The sequence below is a fragment of the Ranitomeya variabilis genome, chromosome 6 (assembly GCF_051348905.1).
Source record: "Ranitomeya variabilis isolate aRanVar5 chromosome 6, aRanVar5.hap1, whole genome shotgun sequence".
In the NCBI taxonomy this organism is placed as follows: Eukaryota; Metazoa; Chordata; class Amphibia; order Anura; family Dendrobatidae; genus Ranitomeya; species Ranitomeya variabilis.
The window spans coordinates 82892837-82916781 of NC_135237.1; the positions used below are offsets into that span (position 1 = coordinate 82892837).

At 45.5% G+C, this 23945-nt stretch overlaps 1 protein-coding gene across 1 annotated transcript in view; it reads right to left on the reverse strand.

Annotated features, from left to right (window-relative positions):
• Positions 1–21889, reverse strand: part of ITGB8 (integrin subunit beta 8) — a 154946-nt gene extending 133057 nt beyond the window's left edge. The window contains exon 1 of the mRNA XM_077268726.1: positions 21274–21889. Within this exon, the coding sequence (XP_077124841.1) occupies positions 21274–21508 (235 nt within the window). The 5' untranslated portion in view covers positions 21509–21889. The remainder of the gene's footprint in view (positions 1–21273) is intronic.
• Between the last annotated feature and the right edge of the window lie 2056 nt (positions 21890–23945).

Genomic DNA, 23945 nt, shown 5'->3' on the forward strand with positions numbered 1-23945 from the left:
TACTTCTACAAGGCCCCTTTGATTTTTTCGTTATGCCTCTCGTCACTTATAATGGCAATCTCGTCACTTATAATGTCACATCACAAGACAGCAGAGGCAACATTTCTATTTTAATTGCATTAAAAGATTTTTTTGAAAAGCTTGCACAAATCTAAATACATACGTCATGTGGCTCAAAATTATAAAAAAAGTGTGTTATGTTACTAAATTAATTTAAGGTATTAAAATTAATAATTACATATCATATTCCACTGAATTTATATGGGGGTATCCAATTCACCAGAGTTCTGCCTGAAAGCAGCCTCACACGTGCATGGTGAGAAAGAACAGACATTGTAGTCTTTCTTTGAAAGAAAAAAAAATGCAAGTGATTGAAAATGTGTATGTAAATAGATAGGGCCGTATTTTCCATAAATGTCATTTTAAAAAAAAACAAGGAAGTGCATTGAACACTGGGTGTAGACACAGCGAGAGATACTACAGGGAGTTAGTGGGTGGCTGATTAGTATCTGATATGGCATATGCAAAACAAATCAGTACAAACAGAGCCCTCCGCTCCGCCATAAGCCCTCTCCCTAAATAGCACATTCTTCAGGAACAATGCCGCCTCTGTATTAGGCTGGAGAGAGCACTGCACTGAAGCCGAGCTCTGCAGACTTGACAAAAGTGGCAAATACCCTCAAACTACTGGAAATACTCGCAGTTGTCTCAGACATTTCACAGCCATTAACTTTGTGATTGAAAAGCTCTCGATGACTGACGTGCTGTGTTTCGAGACGAATTTCTCATAGTGGATGTAAAATATTGATCCAGAAATAATGTTTTACATCACCATGTACTGTATGTATAGACACAAAGACGCATACATATCATTTTCTACCTATCTACTTATGGAGTTGCGTGATCTGCCCTCACCCCTATACACATCATATGGTCAGTGGCCCGGGTGACTTTAAGGGGAATCCGTCAGCAAGATTTCACCCGTCAGACTATTTATCTTTCAAAGTCCAGCAATACCTTTACATGTCCGGTCCATGCCTCCATTACTAAGAAATCAGCGTTGGAACTTATATGCAAATGAGGCTGAAGAGCTATTTGTAAATCTAAAGCCTCTGTCACTCCAGCTCTATTACCCATATGTTCGGACAGATTCCCTTTAGCCCACTGACCATCTGATGTGTAGGAAAGGGCAGATCATTCAACTACAAGTCTACAATAGTTTGGGTGGGTGAAATCCTTATAGAAGATTCCCTTTAATCTGTATGAAGGACATAACTTTGTAAGTATATTGCTTTACTTATCTTACACTACTCCTGGATTACATATTGTGCTCCATTTCTGCAATCATAGCTCTGGTCATGTTGGGGTGTTGTACTTATCTGCTACAAGTTTGGGTGTCTATGGAGGATTGAACCTGTCTACATATACTCAGGCACATCGGAATCCTATCAGAGTACTTTAGACTGCTGATAAATCTGACATGGCTGTCTGCATATATAGAGTGGGTGAGGTCTTGTCTAGAGTGTGTAGGCAGAGGATCTGGTCTGGGATCTGTATACTAGGAGAGATTGGTCTGGCATCTGCATGTAGGGGCCTCTAGCCTAGGATTTGTACACAGAGGATCTGGTCTGGGATCTGTATACAAGGAGAGATTGGTCTGGCATCTGCATGTAGGGGCCTCTAGCCTAGGATTTGTACACAGAGGATCTGGTCTGGGATCTGTATACAAGGAGAGATTGGTCTGGCATCTGCATGTAGGGGCCTCTAGCCTAGGATTTGTACACAGAGGATCTGGTCTGGGATCTGTATACAAGGAGAGATTGGTCTGGCATCTGCATGTAGGGGCCTCTAGCCTAGGATTTGTACACAGAGGATCTGGTCTGGGATCTGTATACTAGGATAGATTTGTCTGGGATCTGCATGTAGGGGCATTTAGCCTAGGATTTGTATACAGTGGATCTGGTCTGGGATCTGTATACTAGGAGAGATTTGTCTGGGATCTGCATGTAGGGGCATTTAGCCTAGGATTTGTATACAGTGGATCTGGTCTGGGATCTGTATACTAGGAGAGATTGGTCTGGCATCTGCATGTAGGGGCCTCTAGCCTCTGTATACAGATGATCTGGTCTGGGATTTGCATGTACGGGCCTCTAGCCTAGGGTTTGTATACAGCAGGTTTGGTCTGGGATCTGTATGCAAGGAGAGATTGGTCTATGATCTGCATGTAGGGATGTGTAACCTAGGGTTTGTATACAGCGGATCTGGTCTGGAGTTAGAGGTCTGGTTGTTGGTGCATAGAGGGTGGTGCTCTGGAGTCTGTAAGAAGGGGGGCTCTGATCTGACGTTTGTAAACAAAAGCCAGGGGTCTGCAGACTGACAGGGGGGTTTGGTCTACAGTTTTAAGTTATCTTTAGGTGGTCTGCTGTATGATCTGTACTAATTTTGGGGTATGTTCAAGTAGGTCAGATTTACTATTTGTGAATATAATGCCGTACATTGGGAACATATCATGTATAAATGGGCAGAAAATACAAACAAAAATGAAGTCTTATTTGCACTATAATCTTTGGTATCAATGCACACGCAGGACAAATCATCAATAAGGTCGAACAGTTTAAGTTAAAGGTGTTTCCCACTACGCAGACAACGCCTTTTTAATTCCTATATTTCCCCCCAGGTATTCTGGTTGGAAGAACTTATTACTTATCCTCGACTTCTGCTCCATGACTCTCTTCTGCACCATCACAGCACTGTGCTCAGTTCTCTCTGGCAGCCCCATAGAGGATGAATGGAGTGGCAGTCCAGCATGTGCACTGCACTCTAACTTGGATAAATTTGCCCCTTTCTGATCGTCGGAGATCTGTAGATCTGCTGGATCACAATACTTATTGCTCCAAACGTGACTTTGCTACAAAGAGGACAAATCATATTAGCTGTAGTTTTGCACCTGCCAGCTTTACTACTGTTTTGCCTGTAGCGTCACTGCTGCTGATGCAATCTGTTTTTCGGGCAGGTTTTCCCTTCTGTATGATATTACAGCACCTGTTTGCTTTTATACAAAGTAAACCAGTCATTCTCAATCTGCATAGAAGGAATTCCCCATCTGATGCAAATGACTGCTTACCTACGAGAAGGTGCACATCAGATTTTCCATTTTAGTTTCGAAGCCTTAATGACTTCACAGACTGTAAACAGAGGTAATTTCAGACCTGGCAATGCCCCGGCTTTATTGTACGTGTCACCTGATGATGATTATAAGATCCTGAGCCAAATGTGCTCGAGGGGAAATCCACAAAATGCACATGTTCTGCATTTCACCAAGGCGTGATGTAAAAGTAGAACGACCATGGATGAGATCAGCCTGAAGAAAGTGAAGACCGTGTTCACATAGTATTAGGGAGATCCGCTCTCATACACTAAAAGCTGGGACCACACGGTGACTTTGGCCTCGAAACAATGAGTATTCACTTAGACCACGCTGCAATGTAGCAGCATAATACAGGCATGAAAGGGCTTGTGCAGATGGCCATATTTTCTGTCTGAGTGCAATCCAACAAAATTTCGGCTCTCAATCGGACCAGTGTTAGTCTATGGAGCCGTGCATATGTCCAATTTTTTCCTTAGACCGAGCAGGTATGAGGAAAAAAATCCCAGCATGTCTGAGTTTGTTCTGATCATCGGCTTGAGGTGTGACGTATGAAAAGAATTAGGGATCAGTAAAGAGGCCGGAAGTCTGAGCTTATAGGCTACTGGATTGATCGGTTTTAGAACCTCAAATGGGCCGATGAAGCGACGAACCAGTTTATAGGATGGTACCTTGAGGGGGACATAATTAGAGGGAAGTCAGACCTTGACCCCAGGACGAAACAGAGGCGGATCCACGCGTCTCTTGTCTTCATGTCTTTTCAACCGTTTCAAGGACTTCAATAACGTTGACTTAGTGTCCTCCCAGAGTTTAGAAAAAACCTTGACGAGGGACTCAGCAGCCAGAATATCGGAGTATGTAAAGACAGGGAACGAAAAAAACTGGGAAATATAGGGGTCCTTTATCCGAGATCCTCGTGGTCAGTGTGGTTACTTGTAAACATGTCTTGCTCTTGCTTCCGAACACCTGTTATGCCCTGCAGTGACCGACAATCCACAGATATGAATAAGCGCTGCACTGCTCCAATATTTATGGCCAAGGCTGCGATGGACGTCTGCGCCAGCCCAAAGTCAGAGTAAGTCACCCCACATAAAACAAACTAAAGATGAAAACATTTGTGTATGAGGCAGATTCAGACATTTTTTTAAGGAACAAGTTCTACCCGTGGTTTTCAAAGACAGAGCGCCTACCTGTTTTAATGTATGAGCCATCCACATAGCCACGTTTTATTGTGGACCGAGTATCCACAAAAAAAAGTCATGTCCATTACTGATCCCAGTCACAGATTAAACTTGTCACTTTTTGCTTTTGAAATCTTCATTAGTTTTGGTTGTTTTGCGTATGGGAAATACTGATGATAAAAACCAACACCATGACCAAATAAACAAAAATCTGATCCAAAATACTACATGAGGGCTAACACTAAAGGACTTGGTATTCCTACGGAAGCTTTTGAACTATTTAACCCATAATAGACCTGTCAAGGGGTGGTTCAAGATTTAGGCTATGTGCACACGTAGCAGAATTGCCGCGGAAATTTCCGCGGCAATTCTGCGCCTCCTGCCGCGGGTATATCGCATGCAGAATTTGCATGCATATACCCGCAGAAAACTAGCGTTTTGCAAGCATAATTAGCTTGCAGAATGCTAGCGTTTCCCAAGCGATCTGTAGCATCGCTTGGAAAACTGTTTGACAGGTTGGTCATACTTGTCAAACATACTGTTTGACAAGTGTGACCAACTTTTTACTATAGATGCTGCCTATGCAGCATCTATAGTAAAAGGTAGAATGTTAAAAATAATTAAAAAAATTAAAAAAAATGTTATACTCACCTCAGCGGCTTCCGTTCCTAATGCTGTGTGTTCAGGACCTTCCATTGACATAGCGGTCACGTGACCCGCGGTCATGTGACCGTGACGTCATCGCAGGTCCTTCACACACACCACAGAAGCCGTTGAGGAGGTCGGGCCGCCCGAAGGTGAGTATATCGCTATTTTTTATTTTAATTCTTTTTTTTTTACCACTTATATGGTGCCCAGTCCGTGGAGGAGAGTCTCCTCTCCTCCACCCTGGGTACCAACCGCACTTGATCTGCTTACTTCCCGCATGGTGTGCACAGCCCCGTGCGGGAAGTAAGCAGATCAATGCACTCCTATGTGTGCAGAATCGCCGCGATTCCGCAATTTTAATGAACATGCTGCGTTTTTTTCTGGATTGCGATTCCGCTCAGGAAAAAAATGCAGCATGTGCACAAAAAATGCAGATTGCATTCTGTTACATAGGATGCTTAATGTTAGCGTTTTTTTTCGCGGTTTTATAGCGTTTTTATAGCGAAAAACCGCGAAAAAAACGCAAAAAATCTGCTACGTGTGCACACAGCCTTAGGGTATGTGCCCACGTTGTGGATTTTGCTGCGGATTCGCAGCGGTTTTCCATGCGTTTACAGTATCATGTAAACCTATGGAAAACAAAAACCGCAGTGCACGTGCTGCGAAAAAAACGTGCGGAAACGCTGCGTTGTTTATTCTGCAGCATGTTCATTCTTTGTGCGGATTCCGCAGCAGTTTACACCTGCTCCATAATAGAAATCCGCAGGTGTAAAACCGCAGGTGGAAAAAAAAAAAAAACTGCATAAAATCCACGGTAAATCCGCAGGTAAAACGCAGTGCTTTTTACCTGCAGATTTCTCAAAACAGGTGCGGAAAAATCCACAGAGGTTCCATCTATGTGTGCACATACCCTTAGTCTATGTGCACACGTTCAGGATTTCTTGCAGAAATTTCCTGAGCAAAATCTGACATTTTCTGCAAGAAATCCGCATGCGTTTTTTTCGCGTTTTTTTTTGGTGTGGATTTTTTGCGTTTTTTTTCCGGAGATTTCCCAATGCAATGAGTGGGAAATCCGCAAAATTAATGAACATGCTGCGTTTTTTACCGAGGAAAAAAACGCATCATGTGCACAAAAATTGCGAAATGCATTCTAAATGATGGGATGCATAATGTATGCGTTTTTTATGCGTTTTTATAGCGAAAAAAACACGAAAAATCTGCAACGTGTGCACACAGCCTTACACTCTACAACTGATTACCTGTGTAAACATAATATGTGTTATTGGTGCTTTAGCCATTAGATGGCAGCGGTTTATATCAGTTGGCACACAGGGAGATAACCAGTTTGAGCCGCCCCCACCAGCAGTTGGAAAATTGAAGGATGACAGAGAGTTGCAGGTGGCCATCTTGGAGTGCAGTTAGAGAGAGACAGATGTGACAGCAGCACAGAAGAGTTAAGAAGAACGGGTGTGTGCAGTGTGCTAGGGGTTGGTCAGATTACTGAGGAAAGGTGCAACTGTCCCTGTGATTCCTGTCAGAGAAGAAGAATCAGGTTGGGGAGACAACTACAGTTGGATACAGAGTTAGGCTGCCGTCACACTAGCAGTATTTGGTCAGTATTTTACCTCAGTATTTGTAAGCCAAAACCAGGAGTGGGTGGTAAATACAGAAGTGGTGCATATGTTTCTATTATACTTTTCCTCTATTTGTTCCACTCCTGATTTTGGCTACAAATACTGATGTAAGATACTGACCAAATACTGCTAGTGTGACGGCAGCCTTAGATTCCACCCAAAGCATCTGCTGTGATGTGAATGGCCTTCTGTTAGCCTGTCAGACAAAAACTGCGCTCCAGGTGACAAGCCCAGGATCCACTCCACAGTCTCTAAGCTAAATGGCAGTTCAGACGATTAGGCCGGGTGACATTTGCAACTGCCATGAGAGAAACTTGCGCGAGTCTCTTGTCTCTCTGCCGCCGGGTGTTCGGACTGGAGCGTTCAGCTGCATAGAAATACATGCAGCCGCACACTCCGGTCCCGAGAGCCGGCGGCAGTGCTGGGTATTGAGGCGAGTTTCTCGCATTGCAGTTGCAAGTGTGACGCTGGCCTTAGACAGCCACTTCTGCGTTCAGTTAACGGCCGGTAAGACATGAGCTCAGACCTCACCACAGGGATCCCGGTGGGTGCATGCACGCAGACTTTAGAGAGAGTTTGGCTCAAACCTAAATTGTCAGTTAGAGATATTGTGTGCTAGGAGGGCAGTGTGAACCTTAGCTAGATAATCCCCTGAGTGGGTGAGCTTGTGCACAGATAGCATAACAGAATTGTAATTTTAGAGAACTGTTAAGTTTGTGAATCTCTGCGCTGCACCGCTGCAGGGGCCGCCTCTTGCACTCATCTAATTACACCCCTGCTCTGGGTAACTCCCGGGTACCGTATTAGGCAGAACCACAAGTCAGGTAAATTATAGTGTACCTGATAGAACATACTGGGCCTATCGGTTGTGCAGCGCCGGGGTCCTAGCTGATCCGGGCTAGGTGTGTGTGATAGCTAACTGTGCTTCTTTCTTGCTATTTCCAAGGTAACACAGTTCCTTAACAAGTTGCCTGGTCGTGTTCTTTGTCCTCGGCCCGCTGCATTCTGGGAGAGACCACCCCGGTACACGGTCTACAGACCTTTCACCAAGTAAATGAATAAACAACACATCCATGTGTCAATAATGCGCTTTATTGCCTTTCCCATAAATCTCCATTGTCGTTTATAGACAGTTTGTCACTGAAGGTTAAAGAGGACGCGTCTCTCCAGACTTATCTCATTTAGTAAATACTTACATTTCCTATTTTATTGAAACTATGCTATTAGTTATTTACTTGTGAAAGTGTATGGAAAAAACTGATAACCGGGTATTTTTATTGACCTACAGGTATGTTCACGCTGCGTCTTCTTTCAGAAGTCAAAATGTGACTTTTTCAATGCAGTAGACGATTATTTTAGGGATCTTTGGTCGTTTCTTGAGCGTTATGTATTTTTAACTTCTTGTTCCGGAGGGCATTTTCTTTAGGTTTTTCAGGCTTTTTGTAGTGTCTTTTCACAGTTGTTTTCCAGGTGTTTTAAAAAATGAACATCACTCCTTTTATTTCTTTGAAGCAAAAATACTCACAAAACATGAAAAAAAAACCACCTGGCTGGTTTCATAGGCATTGACTGTTCTGTAAAGTATTGAGCATCTTCCTAGCGGAAAACTGACTAGCGGAGGAATGGACATTTCATTTATTTTTTTATTCTTGGCGTCTTTGAAAGCCTGAAGCGGTTAAAAGACATTTAAAACTCTGAAGACATCAAGTCAATTTCCTATACAAATTAATAGAATCCTAATTTGGATCATTTTGAGAGCACTTTTCTGCCATTCCTAAGAGTCACGGATGGTTTTGGTTACATCATTGTTATACTGAAGCACGGCCAAATCTGCCAAAATTACAGTTAGTGAATATGGACACCTTTGAAGGCATTTTTTTTATATATATATATATTTTGGGTTAAGAATATTTTTGTAATTGGCCTCATGACTTGGGCATCGCATTGGGCTATTACCTGTCATTTTTTGGGCTGCTATCAGTTGATTTATGACCACATCGAAGCTTAACCCACTCATGTGGTCTGTGGCCACACAGATTTTGATGCAAATTTTGTTAATATGGAGGAATATTTTTTTGTAATGGACTTAAAACACATGGACCCCTTTGGGTGCACTTTTGTGCACTTTTTTGTTTTCCTAAATGTATATATTTGAGACCAAACATCTTTTTTTGTTTTGCTATTGAGTATCGTAAACAATTCTGCACAATTTCAAGCTGTTTTTTCCCTGCTCATTCTTTGCTACGGAATGCGTCAACTGAGGACCCATCAGTGAGCACATTGTAACTGGAGTATGTAATCCTTTTATTTATCTTTCTTTGAGCTGATTTATGTCCCCAGAGTTTAGCCCCACTTTATTGTGGTCTATGGTCATAAATCAGTAAATAGAGGAGCTCAGAAAAAGAGTTAGAAACTCAGCCATTAGAAAGAGCTCACTGACAGATTCCAAGACAACTCATTCTGCAGCTGATGAGAAAGTGTACGACGGAGAACATAAAAAGCAAACAGTTGAAATTGTTTAAACAAACCCAATTGCAAAAATGATTTTTAGCACAAAATACATGCAGTTAAGTAAAAAAGATGTCCCCGAAAGGCATCCACATGCTTTAAAATAGCTTCAGTAAGGGACAAGGGGCGCTCTCAGTGCAGGCGCCGGTCATCTTCAGAACGCTATTAATCGGCAGATTAACCCCATATCTACAGGTTAAGGGTATGTGTCCACGTTCAGGAAACGCTGCGTTTTTGACGCAGCGTTGAGCAGCATGCATAAAAAACGTAGCGTCCAGATGTTACAGCATAGTGGAGGGGATTTCATGAAATCCTGTCTCCACTATGCAGTAAAAGACGCATGTGGCACACCCGAGAAAACTCACATGCGGCGCGTCTTTTAAGAACGCAGCATGTCCTTACATAGCAGAAAAAACTCAAGGACAACGCAGGTGACCTGCCAGTGACCTCAGGTGCAGATTTGGTCAGGATTTTACCTGCATAAAATTGTGACCAAATCCTGAAGCAATCCTGAACGTGGACACATACCCTTAGGGTATGTGTCCACGTTCAGGAAACGCTGCGTTTTTGACACAGCGTTGTTCCGCAGCGTCAAAAATGCAGCGTCCAGATGTTACAGCATAGTGGAGGGGATTTAATGAAATCCCGACTCCACTATGCGTTAAAAAACGCATGCGTTTTTGCCACGAAAACGCACATGCAGTGCGTTTTTTCAAAACGCAGCATGTTGCTACTATGAGCAAAACACGCAGGAACACCGCAGGTGACCTGCCAGTGACCTCAGGTGCATTTTTGGTCAGGATTTTACATGCATAAAATCCTGACCAAAGCCTGAAGCAAAACTGAACGTGGACACATACCCTTAGGGTATGTTTCCACGTTCAGGAAACGCTGCTTGTTTGACGCTGCGCAGCGCTGCAGCGTCAAACAAGCAGCGTCCAGATGTTCCAGCATAGTGGAGGGGATTTGATGAAATCCCGTCTCCACTATGCGTGGAAACCCGCACGCGGCGGCCCTGCGACTCCGGACATGCTGCGCGTCTTTTCAGATCGCAGCATGTCCGTACACCTTGCGGGGACGCAGCGTCCCCGCAAGGCATATCACAGGGCCCTATGGGACAGAGCGATCATCCCGGATGTGAAGAGTTAACACATCCGGCATGATCGCGTCCCAGAAAGGGGGCGGGGCTTAGCGCCGAGCGGCTTCGCCGCTGCGGTGATACCGCCGCCCATCCGTACCGTGGAGTCATACCCTTATAGAGGTTTTTTACGTGACAGGTTTTCTTTTAGGCTATGTGCGCACGCTGCAACTCCCTGCTGCGGGTAAAACACATGCGGAATTGGCATGCATATTCCCGCTAAACACTAGTGTTTTACAAGCGTAATTAGCTTGCAGAATGCTAGCGTTTTCCAAGCATCGCTTGGAAAACAGATTAACAGGTCGGTCACACTTGTCAAACATAGTGTTTGACAAGTGTGACCAACTTTTTATTATTGATGCTGCCTATGCAGCATCAATAGTAAAAGATAGAATGTAAAAAATAATTAAAAAAATAAAAAATCGTGATATTCTCACCTTCCAGCGTCCCTGGCAGTCTTCCCGCTCCTCGCGATGCTCACATTCCCAATAATGCCTCGCAGCAATGACCCAAGATGACGTAGCATCATGCGAGACCGCTACGTCATCACAGGTCATTGCCGCAAAGCATCACTGAGAACAGGAGCATCGCGAGGAGCGGGAAGGCTGCGGAGGCCGCCAGAAGGTGAGAATGTTTTATTTTAATTCTTTTTTTTTTACAGTTATATGGTTTCCATGGCCTGGAGGAAAGTCTCCTCTCCTCCACCCTGGGTACCAACCGCACATGATCCGCTTACTTCCCATGCCCACCATGCGGAAGGTAAGTGGATCCATGCATTCCTATGTGTGCGGAATCCCCGCGATTCCGCACAAAAGAATGAGCAAGCTGCGTATTTTTCCGCGATGCGATTCCGCCGCTGAAAAATATGCAGCATTAGCACAGCATTGCGGAATCCCATTGAATTCAATGGGCTGTGTCGTGTATGCGTTTTCGCCGCGATTTCACAGCGAAAAAACGCTGTGGAATTTTTTCACCTAATTCAGGACAATGGGGAAAATCTGAAAATAAAACGCATATTTATTGCAAGAGAGATTGACACGCTGCAGACTTCAGAATCGCACCGCGGATCAGTTTCTGCAGTTTAAAAAAATATCACAACAGGAATGAGATTTATATAGATCCTATGCATTTTGCAGGAATTAAATGCGCTTTGTTTGCACGAAAATACACAGAGGAAAAGAAACACACCAAATAATCATCATGGGAAGTCAACCTTAGGGAGCAGTCAGACGGCCGTATAACACGGACGACGATTGGACTGGCCAGCGGCTCAGGTCAGGAGAGCTGCTGGCCATTTTGAGAATTGCGATGCGAAGGTCATACGGTCATCGGACTGCGCCGGGTTCGTTCGTACGAACGTATTACTCGTCCATGTGCTGTGTGCAATACAGATAGAACAAGTACGTAAAAACCGGACACACAGATGACTGTCCGTTACTTCTTGACATAAAACAGATGATTATGAATATGCTTGTGTGAACATGGCTTTAAAGAACCGTAGAATAGCTGCACCTTGGGGAGAGCAGTCTAGCCCAGTACTTCTCAACTCCAGTCTTCAAGTTACCCCAACAGGTCATGATATGAGGATATCCTATAAAACAGCACCCAACCTGTGGCTTTCGGGCCCATTATGTGTGGTTTCTGGCTGTCTGCCAACTTGAAGCATTTGCACCAGGTCTAGAAATATGCATAACTGACCCGATTCTCACAGATGAGGAAATATACACTGTGGCCCTAGCCTTAGAGGGGTGCTTTAAGATGGATGCAATAGCGAGGGGGAAGTGCTTAATCCGACATTGCTAGCCTGTCATTGCTAGTGTCAATTTTCTATGCAGGCAGGTAAGATTATGAGACACATATAGTCATGGCCGAAAGTGTTGGCACCCTTGAAATTATTCCAGAAAATTAAGTATTTCTTTCTAATTATCTTAATTACAATGATTTGTTATACCCATGTTTATTTCCTTTGCATGTATTGGAACACAAAAAAACGGAGAAAGAAAGGCAAATTGGACATAATTTCAGACAAATCCCCAAATATGGCACCTTTCAAAAATTGTGGGTAAACCTGTTTCTTTCAAGTATGTGAGGCTCGTTTAAACTCACCTGTGGCAAGTAACAGGTGTGTGGAATATGAAAATCACACCTTATACCAGATAAAAAGGGGAGAAGTTGACTTGATCTTTGCATTGTGTCTGTGTGTGCCACACTAAGAACGAAGAACAGAAAGAGGAGAAGAGAGCTGCCTGAGGACTTGAGAACCAAAATTGTTGAATAATATCAACAATCTCAAGGTTACAAGTCCGTCTCCAGAGATTTTGATGTTCCTTTGGTCACGGTGCGCAACATAATCAAGAAGTTTACAACCCATGGCATTGTAACTAATCTCCCTGTAAGTGGACGGCAGAGAAAAATTGATGAAAGTTCGCAAGGCAGGATAGTCCGGATGGTGGATAAGCAGCCCCATATCACGTTCCAAAGAAATTCAAGCTGTCCTGCAGGCTCAGGGTGCATCAGTGTCAGTGTGAACTACCCGTTGACATTTGAATGAAATGAAACGCTATGGCAGGAGACCCAGGAGGACCCCACTGCTAAGGCATAATGTACGTGAGTAAGCCAAAAGCCTTGTGGGAAAGCATCTTGTAGACAGATGAGAACAAGATAGAGCTTTTTGGTAAAGCACATCATTCTACTGTTTAGAGCAGGTTCAGATGAAAATATTAGTGGTTCAAATGCGATCTGATGTTTTGTCACACCGATGTTAGTCTAGGGACCGTGCGCATCTCCATGTTTGTTCCGATATTTGGATCGCACTCAGCCATGCAAGTCAATGAGTATGTCTGGATTAGGATGACATGTGAGTGTAGATCGAATTCCACGGACTGACACAATGAAGGAGATGGAGACATTTTTTTCTAGATCTTCTCTACATCCGAGAAAATCAGATCACACTTTGATGAAACTCTGATAAGAGTATGATTAGAATAATTGATCCGATTTTCTCAGATGACAAAAAAGACGCTCGTCTACACCTGCCCATAATCTGACATACAATCCACACAAACGTAAATGAAAAGTGAAGCATTACTCCAGGCAACCAATCAGCTTGTTGTCATCATTTTTTTAAAGTCTTCAGAAAAATGAGAGCTGATGGATTGCAACACCCAAGTGCACCATTTTTCATTAGCGTTGGCTTTAATCAATCTGTGACCCTGTGTCCTCTGATAGGATTAGATAGTTTCTAATTCTTACCACAAGCATGGAGAATAAAACATCCATATACAACCACCATGCTGTCATCACGCTCCAGATACACAACCTGTATGGATGGGATACCGGCGCTCAGGACTGAGGTATGCTCCCACAACCTTGTATGGATATCTGACACTGGCTTATAGCATAAAACTGTCACAAATAATACTTATTTTCGACCTCTGGACCCTGAAAAAATAACTGAGATCTCAGATTAAGTCTCTGAAGGCAGAAGGGTGGAAAAATCTAACCTTTCTATGGATCAACTGAGGAATTCTTCCACGAAAAATGAACGTGACCTTTATCAGAGAACATGGCCATAAATTGGTTACACCGCAGTCTTCTAGTGTCTACCTGGCGTTCTCACAGACCCATGACAATATATATACATGGAGGGACCATTAGACTGTTTTCTTAAAGGGGTTTTACCACGAGGCAAAATGTATCCTATTTTAAAGATCTTGGAAAGATAATACACTTCTCAAATATCATTCAATTCCAGAAATGCACCCATCTACTCCATCACGCTCACCCATCACGCTCACCTCTGTAGCCTGGTCTGATTAGCTTCACACCGCATAGTTCGTCCACCCGAAGTAGTCTCCTGCTGTGGCCGAGCATGCGCAGATGCTATGTATTATTCAGAGGAAGAGCGCACAACTTCATAAGCAGCGCTCAGGACTATGCACCAGCTAACTAGTCTAAAAATCTCAATTTCTCGGAAAAAAAAATCAATAGTCTCTCGACACGCCGTCAAAACCCTCGACAGGCTGCAGTTCATATTACAACCTCTGGGTGGCCACACACAGACATATGTAGCATAGACCTCCAGTCATAATAAATTTGAAGCTTCTTGCCTCTTTGTTCTCTAGAAATTGAAATCTGAGCAGATGTAGATTTTTGCTATAATTTATGCCAATATGTGCTATCATTTTAGGAACGGAAAACAGCTATTTTGTACCATAAAATGTGTGCACCAACAAGTGTGACTTTACTCTGCTAGAAAACTGGCATAAAGCCTCTGACACATTTTTGCCTTAAACATACAGGACTGACTTTTCTTAGTTATCTGTAATGGACAGTAATGACCTGCTGAAGCTGTATTTAAAGGTATTACCGTACATTATTATTACGTGTATACAGGAAGATTTACCCTACGCAGACGTCGAGAGCCTGTGACATCCACTGCTGCCTGTCTAGGAGGGGTACATTTCAACACAGGAAGGCTCAATAGGACGACACCCCTGTATATAGGGCACATATGTCAGAGCAGGGGTCTAGAGACAGTTCCCTTTTAAACCACTCATTTGGAATGATGCTTGCCATTAATGATGGATGCTAGTTTATTATTTCTAGGTGACCCTGCCCGACCATTCAGGGCCATTTCTTCAGAAAGAACTAGGGACTGTAGAAATCACTGAGCACTGACTGGTATATTTAGATGTACCCATTTAATAGCTTTATAGTCTCATCATTAATACAGTATGTTGGTTGCACATACACTGTATATTATGTGTATTATATAATTTGTACAGAGACTATTAGGCCATATTCACATGTTCAGTATTTGGTGAGTATTTTACCTCAGTATTTGTAAGCCAAAATCAGGAGGAAAAGTATAATAGAAACACGTCATCACTTCTGCATTTATCACCCACTCCTGGATTTGGCTTACAAATACTGAAAACCGAAAAAAACAACCCTTCACGCAAGACCAAATTGTAAAAAATGCAAATTTATCTTTATTGGGGTGTGGTGGGCTCCCTGGGTGCGCCCCTTTGGTAACTACCGTATTTTCCGCTTTGTAAGTCGCACTTTTTTCCCCTCAAATTTGGGGGGAAATTGGGGGGTGCGTCTTACAATGCGGCTATACAGTACCTTATCGGTGCTGCCGCTGCAGGTGTCCAATGCTTGCCGCCACACTATCCCCAATGCTGCCGTGTGCTGCTGCCGCCACGCTGTGTCACCGGTGCTTGCTGCCGCTCTCTGTCCCGTGCTGCTTGGGGGGGCTCTGCAGTTCCATCCATGCTTTCCTGTGCAGTGGATTCTTTCCAGGAAAATGGCTGCCGGGAGGTCTCGGGAGATGAGATCTCAGAGCGCAAATCTCATCTTCCGAGATCTTGTTGCCGAGATCTCCATCTGCGCATGCGCCACCTCCCGGCGGCCATTTTCCCAGAAGGAATCCACCTCACAGGAAAGCATGGATGGAACTGCAGAGCTCCTCCATGCAGCATGGGACAGAGAGCAGCGGCAGCATTGGACAGAACATGGAGTCAAGCATCGGGGACACAGCACGGCAGCATCACCTGGTAAAAGAGCGCGGCAGCAAGCCTCAGGGATACAGCGCAGCAGCAGCACACAGTAAAAGAGCGCGGCAGCAAGCCTCAGGGATACAGCGCAGCAGCAGCACCCAGTAAAAGAGCGTGGCAGCAAGCATCGGGGACACAGCATGGTGGCAGCAACCGGCAGCAAGGGACAGAGTGTGATGGCAAGCTTCGGGGACACAGCATGGCGGCAGCACCCAGCAGCATGGGACAGAGCGCAACGGCAACACCCACCTCCTCCAGCAGCAACCCTGAGACCCCGCTTCACCACAGCCACCACCCCCGGTAATTATAAGAAGCGCCACCATTTTATTAAAAAGTTTTTTTCCTATTTTTCTCCTCAAAATTTGGGGTGCGTCTTATAATCCGGAGCGTCTTGTGAAGCAAAAAATATGATGTGCCTTACTTATATTAACACTGTTTTGTATACCTATTTTTATGAGTGGTTATTGTTAGATATTGCTATTGGATTACCTTCCGCCTTCTCTGTGCTAATATGGACACATTTGGAGGTTAGATGTATCTGTATCTATGTACCTACATACTTATATACATATTTTAGCACTTGTTTTTTTTGACCAGCTATTTATATATTTCAGATTAATTATTTCTTATATCACCATTTTTTGCACTTTAGATGCCCTATTTGCATACGGAAAGCGAATCATTTTGTACCTTTGGCAACATTATTATATTCAATATCCGATTTATTATTGTACTTTATGGTATACTCTGCTTGCTGTTTTATGGGGGGCTGGCTCCGTGGGTGTCCCACCATTTGTTCTCTTGCACTTGTGGTATCTGCCTTGTTTTTAATGGTTATCTGTAGTTCAATAAAGATATTTGCATTTTTTACAATTTGGCCTTGTGTGAAGGGTTGTTTTTTCGGTTTTCTTATGCTTTTGCTTCACAGCCTTGATGGGATATAATTAGGTGTCCTTACAAATACTGAGGTAAACTACTGAACGTGTGAACGTGGCCTTAGACTCATTTACATTGAAGGCCTTTTACCTGGACCCATATTTAGGCAGAGGACCATTGGTAAGCAGACATGCCCACCGATCAGATGACAGATGAACAGGTGCTTGTTTGTTGTCTGATCTCATCTTACATGTAGACATTAAAGGGAACCTGCTAGCAGTTTTGGTCGATATAAGATACGGTCACTGCCTTTCAGGGCTTATCTACACCATTCTATAATGCTGTAGATAAGCCCCAGTCCGACATGCAAGATAAGAAAAATAAGTTTTATTATACTCACCTGAGGGGGTGGTCCGATGGGTGTCGCAGCCCTCCTGCTGCTTCATCGCTCCCCGGCATCGCGCTCCGGTGCAGGCGTACTTATCTGTCCTGTTGAGGGCAGAGTAATGTACGGCAGTGTGCAGGCGCTGGGCCTCTCTGAACTTTCCCGCCGCCTGCGCACTGCCGTACTTTACGCTACCCTCAACAGGGCAGATTAGTACACCTGCACAGGAGTGCGATGCCGGGGAGCCATGAAACAACAGGAGGGCGACATCACAAGAAGATGGGAGGCGCCGGACCAGGACCTGCGACACCCATCATACCGGACCGCACCGAACCGCCCCTGTTGTGAATTTGGTTTTTGGGCTCCCCCGGTGGTCACTGGTGGTACTGGACTTGTGTGCTTTTCTGTCTTTGTTCACCTGTTTTCATCTGGATATGGGTGTATCCTATTTAGCCTTGCTGCTCAGTCATTCTGGCGCCGGCCATCAATGTAACCAGAGCCTTTCTGTTGCATGTACCTGCTCCAGTCTTCTGATCAGCTAAGTTGGACTATTTAGTCCTTGGACTATTTTTGTATGTTTTGTCCAGCGTGCAGTTATGTGACTCTCTGCAGCTGGAAGCTCTTGTGGACTGAAATTACCACTCCGGTGTCATGAGTTGACACATGAGTTTAAGGTAATTTCAGGATGGTATTTTCTAGGGTTTTGTAGCTGACCGCGAAGTCCCCTTTTGTATTTTTCTGCTATCTAGTTAAGTGGGCCTCGCTGTGCTAAATCTGCTTTCATACTACGTGTCTTTTCATCTGATTTCACCGTCATTATATGTGGGGGGCTGCTATCAACTTTTGGGGGATTCTCTGGAGGCAAGCCAGGTCTGTGTTTCTTCTTCCAGGGGTAGTTAGATCTCCGGCTGGCGCGAGGCGTCTAGAGAAAACGCAGGCACGCTCCCCGGCTACTTTTAGTTGCGTGAATAGGTTTAGTATCGCGGTCAGCTCCAGTTTCCATCACCCGAGAGCTTGTCCGTTTTTCTTATGCTCCTAACGTTCCCCTGCCATTGGGAACCATGACACGCCCCCCCGGGTGAGTATAATAAAACTTATTTTTATATTTCAGGTCGGACCGGGGGCTTATCTACAGCATTATAGAATGCTGTATATAAGCCCTGAAAGGCAGTGGCCGTATCTTATATCAGCCAAAACTAATGACAGGTTCACTTTAAAGTTATTGGGCCAGATTTATCAGAAGCGGCATGCTGGAGTCAGATGCTCCAGATTCATTAAGAGGCGCACATCACTGAAAGGAGGTATCCGGGACACTCCAAAAAATGTACCTAAGGACTAACAGACAGGTAATTGCAACTTACCTGCCTGTTATGAACGGTGCCGTTCTCCCCCGGCACACAACAGTCACAGACCACTCTTGTCGAGGATTCAGTAGCCTCTGCTGACGTAACATCTACAGAGCGGAGGCCTCTTTTCTGCTCTGCTCTGTAGATGGGGCAGGACTTCCAGCATCATTCTGACTGCCGGATGCCCGCTGCTTAACTGGGGGAGCCGGCTGTCAGTCAGAATAATGATGAAATTCCCGCTCTGTCCTGTCAGTAAAGACAGCTAAATCCCCGGCAAGAGCGGTATGTGACCAATCTGTGCAGGGGGGAAATGGTACCGGGCACAGTAGACAGGTAAGTTGGAATCACCTGCCTGTTACTGCTTAGGTACATTTTTGTGTAAAGTCCTGGATACCCCCTATAATTACTCAGGCACGTCTGACAAAATAGCGGAGTCAAATTTGTGGCGTAAGTAACACCCCTGTACTGCGTCAGCTCTACCCACTGTGTCAGGCTGGTGTCCATCTTGTGATGGATCCAACAATCCCCGTTATGGTGGAAAAGAACAGAAGTAACAAATGTATATGTGAACAGAGTCTTATCTTCACACTGTTTTTTTTAAATGTAAGACTGGCTTTATTTGGTTTCTAAATTAAATCTAAGGAAATGTGTTATTACCAAGACATTTGGACAGATTTTATATTAAAACTTTAAAACAAAGTAAGCAATGGCCCCGGGTTTTTTAAGTGACTTTCTTTCTTTTGGTATTCGCTGTTTATTGCACCAACTTCAACAAAGTGACAAGATTTCTGTGCAAAGTCAAAATCGGGCTTTTTTTCCTGCCATTTACAATTTTTGTGTCTCTTTGAACAAAAAGTTACATCTTTTTCACAATATAAAAAAGGGACTTTTTGCTTGATTTGCATAAAATTTTGCAACATTTTTACTAAATGTTGTGACTTTTTAAAAAGTCGCAAATAAACAATCAGCCCAAAATAACCGGAAACTCTAAACTGCACCCATAAAGTGGAAAACAAAGAAAAACGATACAGGGGAGGACGTACAAAATCCACTTCCGAAAAAGGCGCAAATAAAATGAGTTGGATGCAAACAAAAACAGGCGCCAAACACACAAGAGTAGTCAAAAAACGGAAGCAAACGCAATGATGACTCGGGACCATAAAGCCAAGGGACCACCAGCAGGTGGGGATGTATCACACTGACTTCTGTGCGGGAATTAGGAAGGACCACACTATTGGGTACGAGATGTCGGACTTTCCCTCTAATCTGACATATGGAAATAAGGAAAGTCCAGGCACATGAGAAGAAACACCAGAGGCCGGCCTCCTCCGTGGATCACTTTCTACCCTTATTTAATATGTCAGCATGACAGAAGTGAAGCATGTGAATGTCATTTTGCCAACTGTCCCATCCACCGCCATCAAAGAGCTTTCTTCTGACTAGTAAACTGCACATGACGCTGTCCACTCTTCTGTGGCCGAGAGCTGAGTGCCGACATCAGGACTGTGACTAATGTTATTATGATGAGCAGCCATAGTAGTCTTACTGGGCACCACATCAAATGTCCTGTAAAGTGCTGGGAAGCTCCTCTGATCCTTGTTACCCAATACATCTCCTTTGTACCAGCTCCACCAGCCGCAGTTTATTTATACACAGGCAGCTAGTATACCATCATCTATAGGATTAGAGGGGCCATAAGGATTTATACAGAAATCGAGAAAATAACCGGGTCCTAACTTTAGGCGAGTGTTTGCCTCAGTCCTTAGAGCTGTCCACGGCGACATCCATATCCATGTAGTATCCATATATAGCTGATCCTAAAGCATGGATACGTCCCCGTCTACAAAGATCTGCAGTACACCATCCTTATACCTCTATCTATAAAGACGTAAGGAATACTGCACCTGATATATTTTACAATCTACATGTACTGTACATCGGGACCTAAGGTCACACACAGGATACAGCCACATATAGGTACAGAGTGACGAAACACAGCAACCACATACAATAACAGCAATACTCCTATATAGGAGGTGTATGGATTATGTAGGTACGTGGTCTATGTGAGAAAGTATTCACTATATATATATATATATATGTATATATATATATATATATATATATGTTCTCCCAATGTTTGCTGGGTTTCCTCCGGGTTCTCCGCTTTCCTCCCACACTCCAAAGACATACTGATAGGGAATGTAGATTGTGAGCCCCATCGGGGACAGTGATGATAATATCTGTAAAGCATGTGGAATTAATGGCGCTATATAAGTATAATAAATAAATACATATATATATATATATATATATATAGTTGGATAGATTTCTGTGTTCCAAAAGTTGAGTCATTGCAATCTAAGCAATACAGCAAGTCTATATATAAATACATATGAAAAACCACAAATAAATATACCAGTACATAGGAATATTATATAGTGTATGGTATAGAGCCATATATTACACAGTATTGTACATATAGTGTTATACACAGCATGTATCACATATAGGAGCATATATGCATTGTACAGACTCTTCGTGCACATTTATATACATATATCATTATTACATAGGAATAGTATATAGTGTACAGTACTGCATAATATATAGCTCTATACCATACACTATAAACATTCCTATGTAATAATGATGTTTTCTATGTCTATAGGCTCCTGTATAGAATACCTGCTGTTCTGTATATAACACTACATTCCGTATAGTATATAGATCTGCACATATGTAGCAATAGACATCAGCTACCTGGTGGCCGTAGGACGGGGGCACACGCCGAGCACCGTGCCACCTGCCGCCCTGCGGTGCCCACCTCCCGCCACCGTCCATCACTCACCTGCCTGGCAGAGTCCCAGCAGCAGAGAGAACAAGCCGACCACCAGCAGGCTGCTGCCCCCGGGGGCTCTGCTCTCCAGGTGCCAGCGGGCAGGGCGCAGCACGGGGCACATGGCACAGCAGGGTGTGGAGCGCGGGGTGTCCGGGAGCTGCACCTCCACACTGACGGCTTTGTGGGCGCAGGCTGCCGCGCATATCGCCTTGTGCAGATGGCCGGGCTTCTCTATGTACAGCATTGGCCTGTCCCACACCGGGGCATTGGGAGCTACAGGCAGTGCCAGGCTGCGGTGCCCGGCATCTCCCCGCGGTGCTGTCACTGTCTCCGGTGTCGCCGCCGCTCTCTCTCCGCAGGTTCAGCACTCAGGTGGGTTATAAGGAGGCAGCGCCGCGCTCAGCGCATGTCCGCGCACAACTAACTTCTGCTCATTAGCATGTCGCCCAGCCAAGGTGATCGCAGCCAATAGGGCAGACTGCAGACGATCGTCACTATCGCAGCAATCATCCGCTCGTGACATTCCTCGGTCCTGTCGCCCTATTGTGTCGGATCTTAGAGTGCGGAGTTGCTAGGAGACCAGGATCCCACACTCTGAGAATCCTCAGCACTGCGGCTCCGGGCTGAGGAGTGTGGGCGGGAGAGCATTGGTGGAGCATGATGTCACCGAACCGCGCTCCCACTTTTCTTTGTTTTCTCCTGGCTCCTTCTCACTGGCTGCCTTGTTCTGGGACCCTTCATTAGTGCAGTACTGAGAGGAGAAGGGAGAAGCAGCCCCAGGAGAGCTCAGAACAGAAGAAGGGGAGCAGCACTAGGAGAGCTCAGAACAGGAGAAGGGGAGCAGCCCCAGGAGAGCTCAGAACAGGAGAAGGGGTGCAGCACTAGGAGAGCTCAGAACAGAAGAAGGGGAGCAGCCCCAGGAGAGCTCAGAACAGGAGAAGGGGAGCAGCCCCAGGAGAGCTCAGAACAGGAGAAGGGGAGCAGCCCCAGGAGAGCTCAGAACAGAAGAAGGGGAGCAGCCCCAGGAGAGCTCAGAACAGAAGAAGGGGAGCAGCCCCAGGAGAGCTCAGAACAGGAGAAGGGGAGCAGCACCAGGAGAGCTCAGAACAGGAGAAGGGGAGCAGCACCAGGAGAGCTCAGAACAGGAGAAGGGGAGCAGCACCAGGAGAGCTCAGAACAGGAGAAGGGGAGCAGCCCCAGGAGAGCTCAGAACAGGAGAAGGGGAGCAGCCCCAGGAGAGCTCAGAACAGAAGAAGGGGAGCAGCCCCAGGAGAGCTCAGAACAGAAGAAGGGGAGCAGCCCCAGGAGAGCTCAGAACAGGAGAAGGGGAGCAGCACTAGGAGAGCTCAGAACAGGAGAAGGGGAGCAGCACTAGGAGAGCTCAGAACAGGAGAAGGGGAGCAGCACCAGGAGAGCTCAGAACAGAAGGGGAGCAGCACTAGGAGAGCTCAGAACAGAAGAAGGGGAGCAGCACTAGGAGAGCTCAGAACAGAAGAAGGGGAGCAGCCCCAGGAGAGCTCAGAACAGGAGAAGGGGAGCAGCACTAGGAGAGCTCAGAACAGGAGAAGGGGAGCAGCACTAGGAGAGCTCAGAACAGGAGAAGGGGAGCAGCACCAGGAGAGCTCAGAACAGAAGGGGAGCAGCACTAGGAGAGCTCAGAACAGAAGGGGAGCAGCACTAGGAGAGCTCAGAACAGAAGAAGGGGTGCAGCCCCAGGAGAGCTCAGAACAGAAGAAGGGGAGCAGCCCCAGGAGAGCTCAGAACAGGAGAAGGGGAGCAGCCCCAGGAGAGCTCAGAACAGAAGAAGGGGAGCAGCACTAGGAGAGCTCAGAACAGGAGAAGGGGTACAGCACTAGGAGAGCTCAGAACAGGAGAAGGGGAGCAGCACTAGGAGAGCTCAGAACAGGAGAAGGGGAGCAGCACTAGGAGAGCTCAGAACAGGAGAAGGGGAGCAGCCCCAGGAGAGCTCAGAACAGGAGAAGGGGAGCAGCCCCAGGAGAGCTCAGAACAGGAGAAGGGGAGCAGCCCCAGGAGAGCTCAGAACAGAAGAAGGGGAGCAGCACCAGGAGAGCTCAGAACAGAAGGGGAGCAGCACTAGGAGAGCTCAGAACAGAAGGGGAGCAGCACTAGGAGAGCTCAGAACAGAAGAAGGGGTGCAGCCCCAGGAGAGCTCAGAACAGAAGAAGGGGAGCAGCCCCAGGAGAGCTCAGAACAGGAGAAGGGGAGCAGCACCAGGAGAGCTCAGAACAGGAGAAGGGGAGCAGCACTAGGAGAGCTCAGAACAGGAGAAGGGGAGCAGCACTAGGAGAGCTCAGAACAGGAGAAGGGGAGCAGCACTAGGAGAGCTCAGAACAGGAGAAGGGGAGCAGCCCCAGGAGAGCTCAGAACAGGAGAAGGGGAGCAGCCCCAGGAGAGCTCAGAACAGGAGAAGGGGAGCAGCCCCAGGAGAGCTCAGAACAGGAGAAGGGGTGCAGCACTAGGAGAGCTCAGAACAGGAGAAGGGGAGCAGCAGTAGGAGAGCTCAGAACAGGAGAAGGGGTGCAGCACCAGGAGAGCTCAGAACAGGAGAAGGGGAGCAGCACTAGGAGAGCTCAGAACAGAAGAAGGGGTGCAGCACTAGGAGAGCTCAGAACAGAAGAAGGGGAGCAGCCCCAGGAGAGCTCAGAACAGAAGAAGGGGAG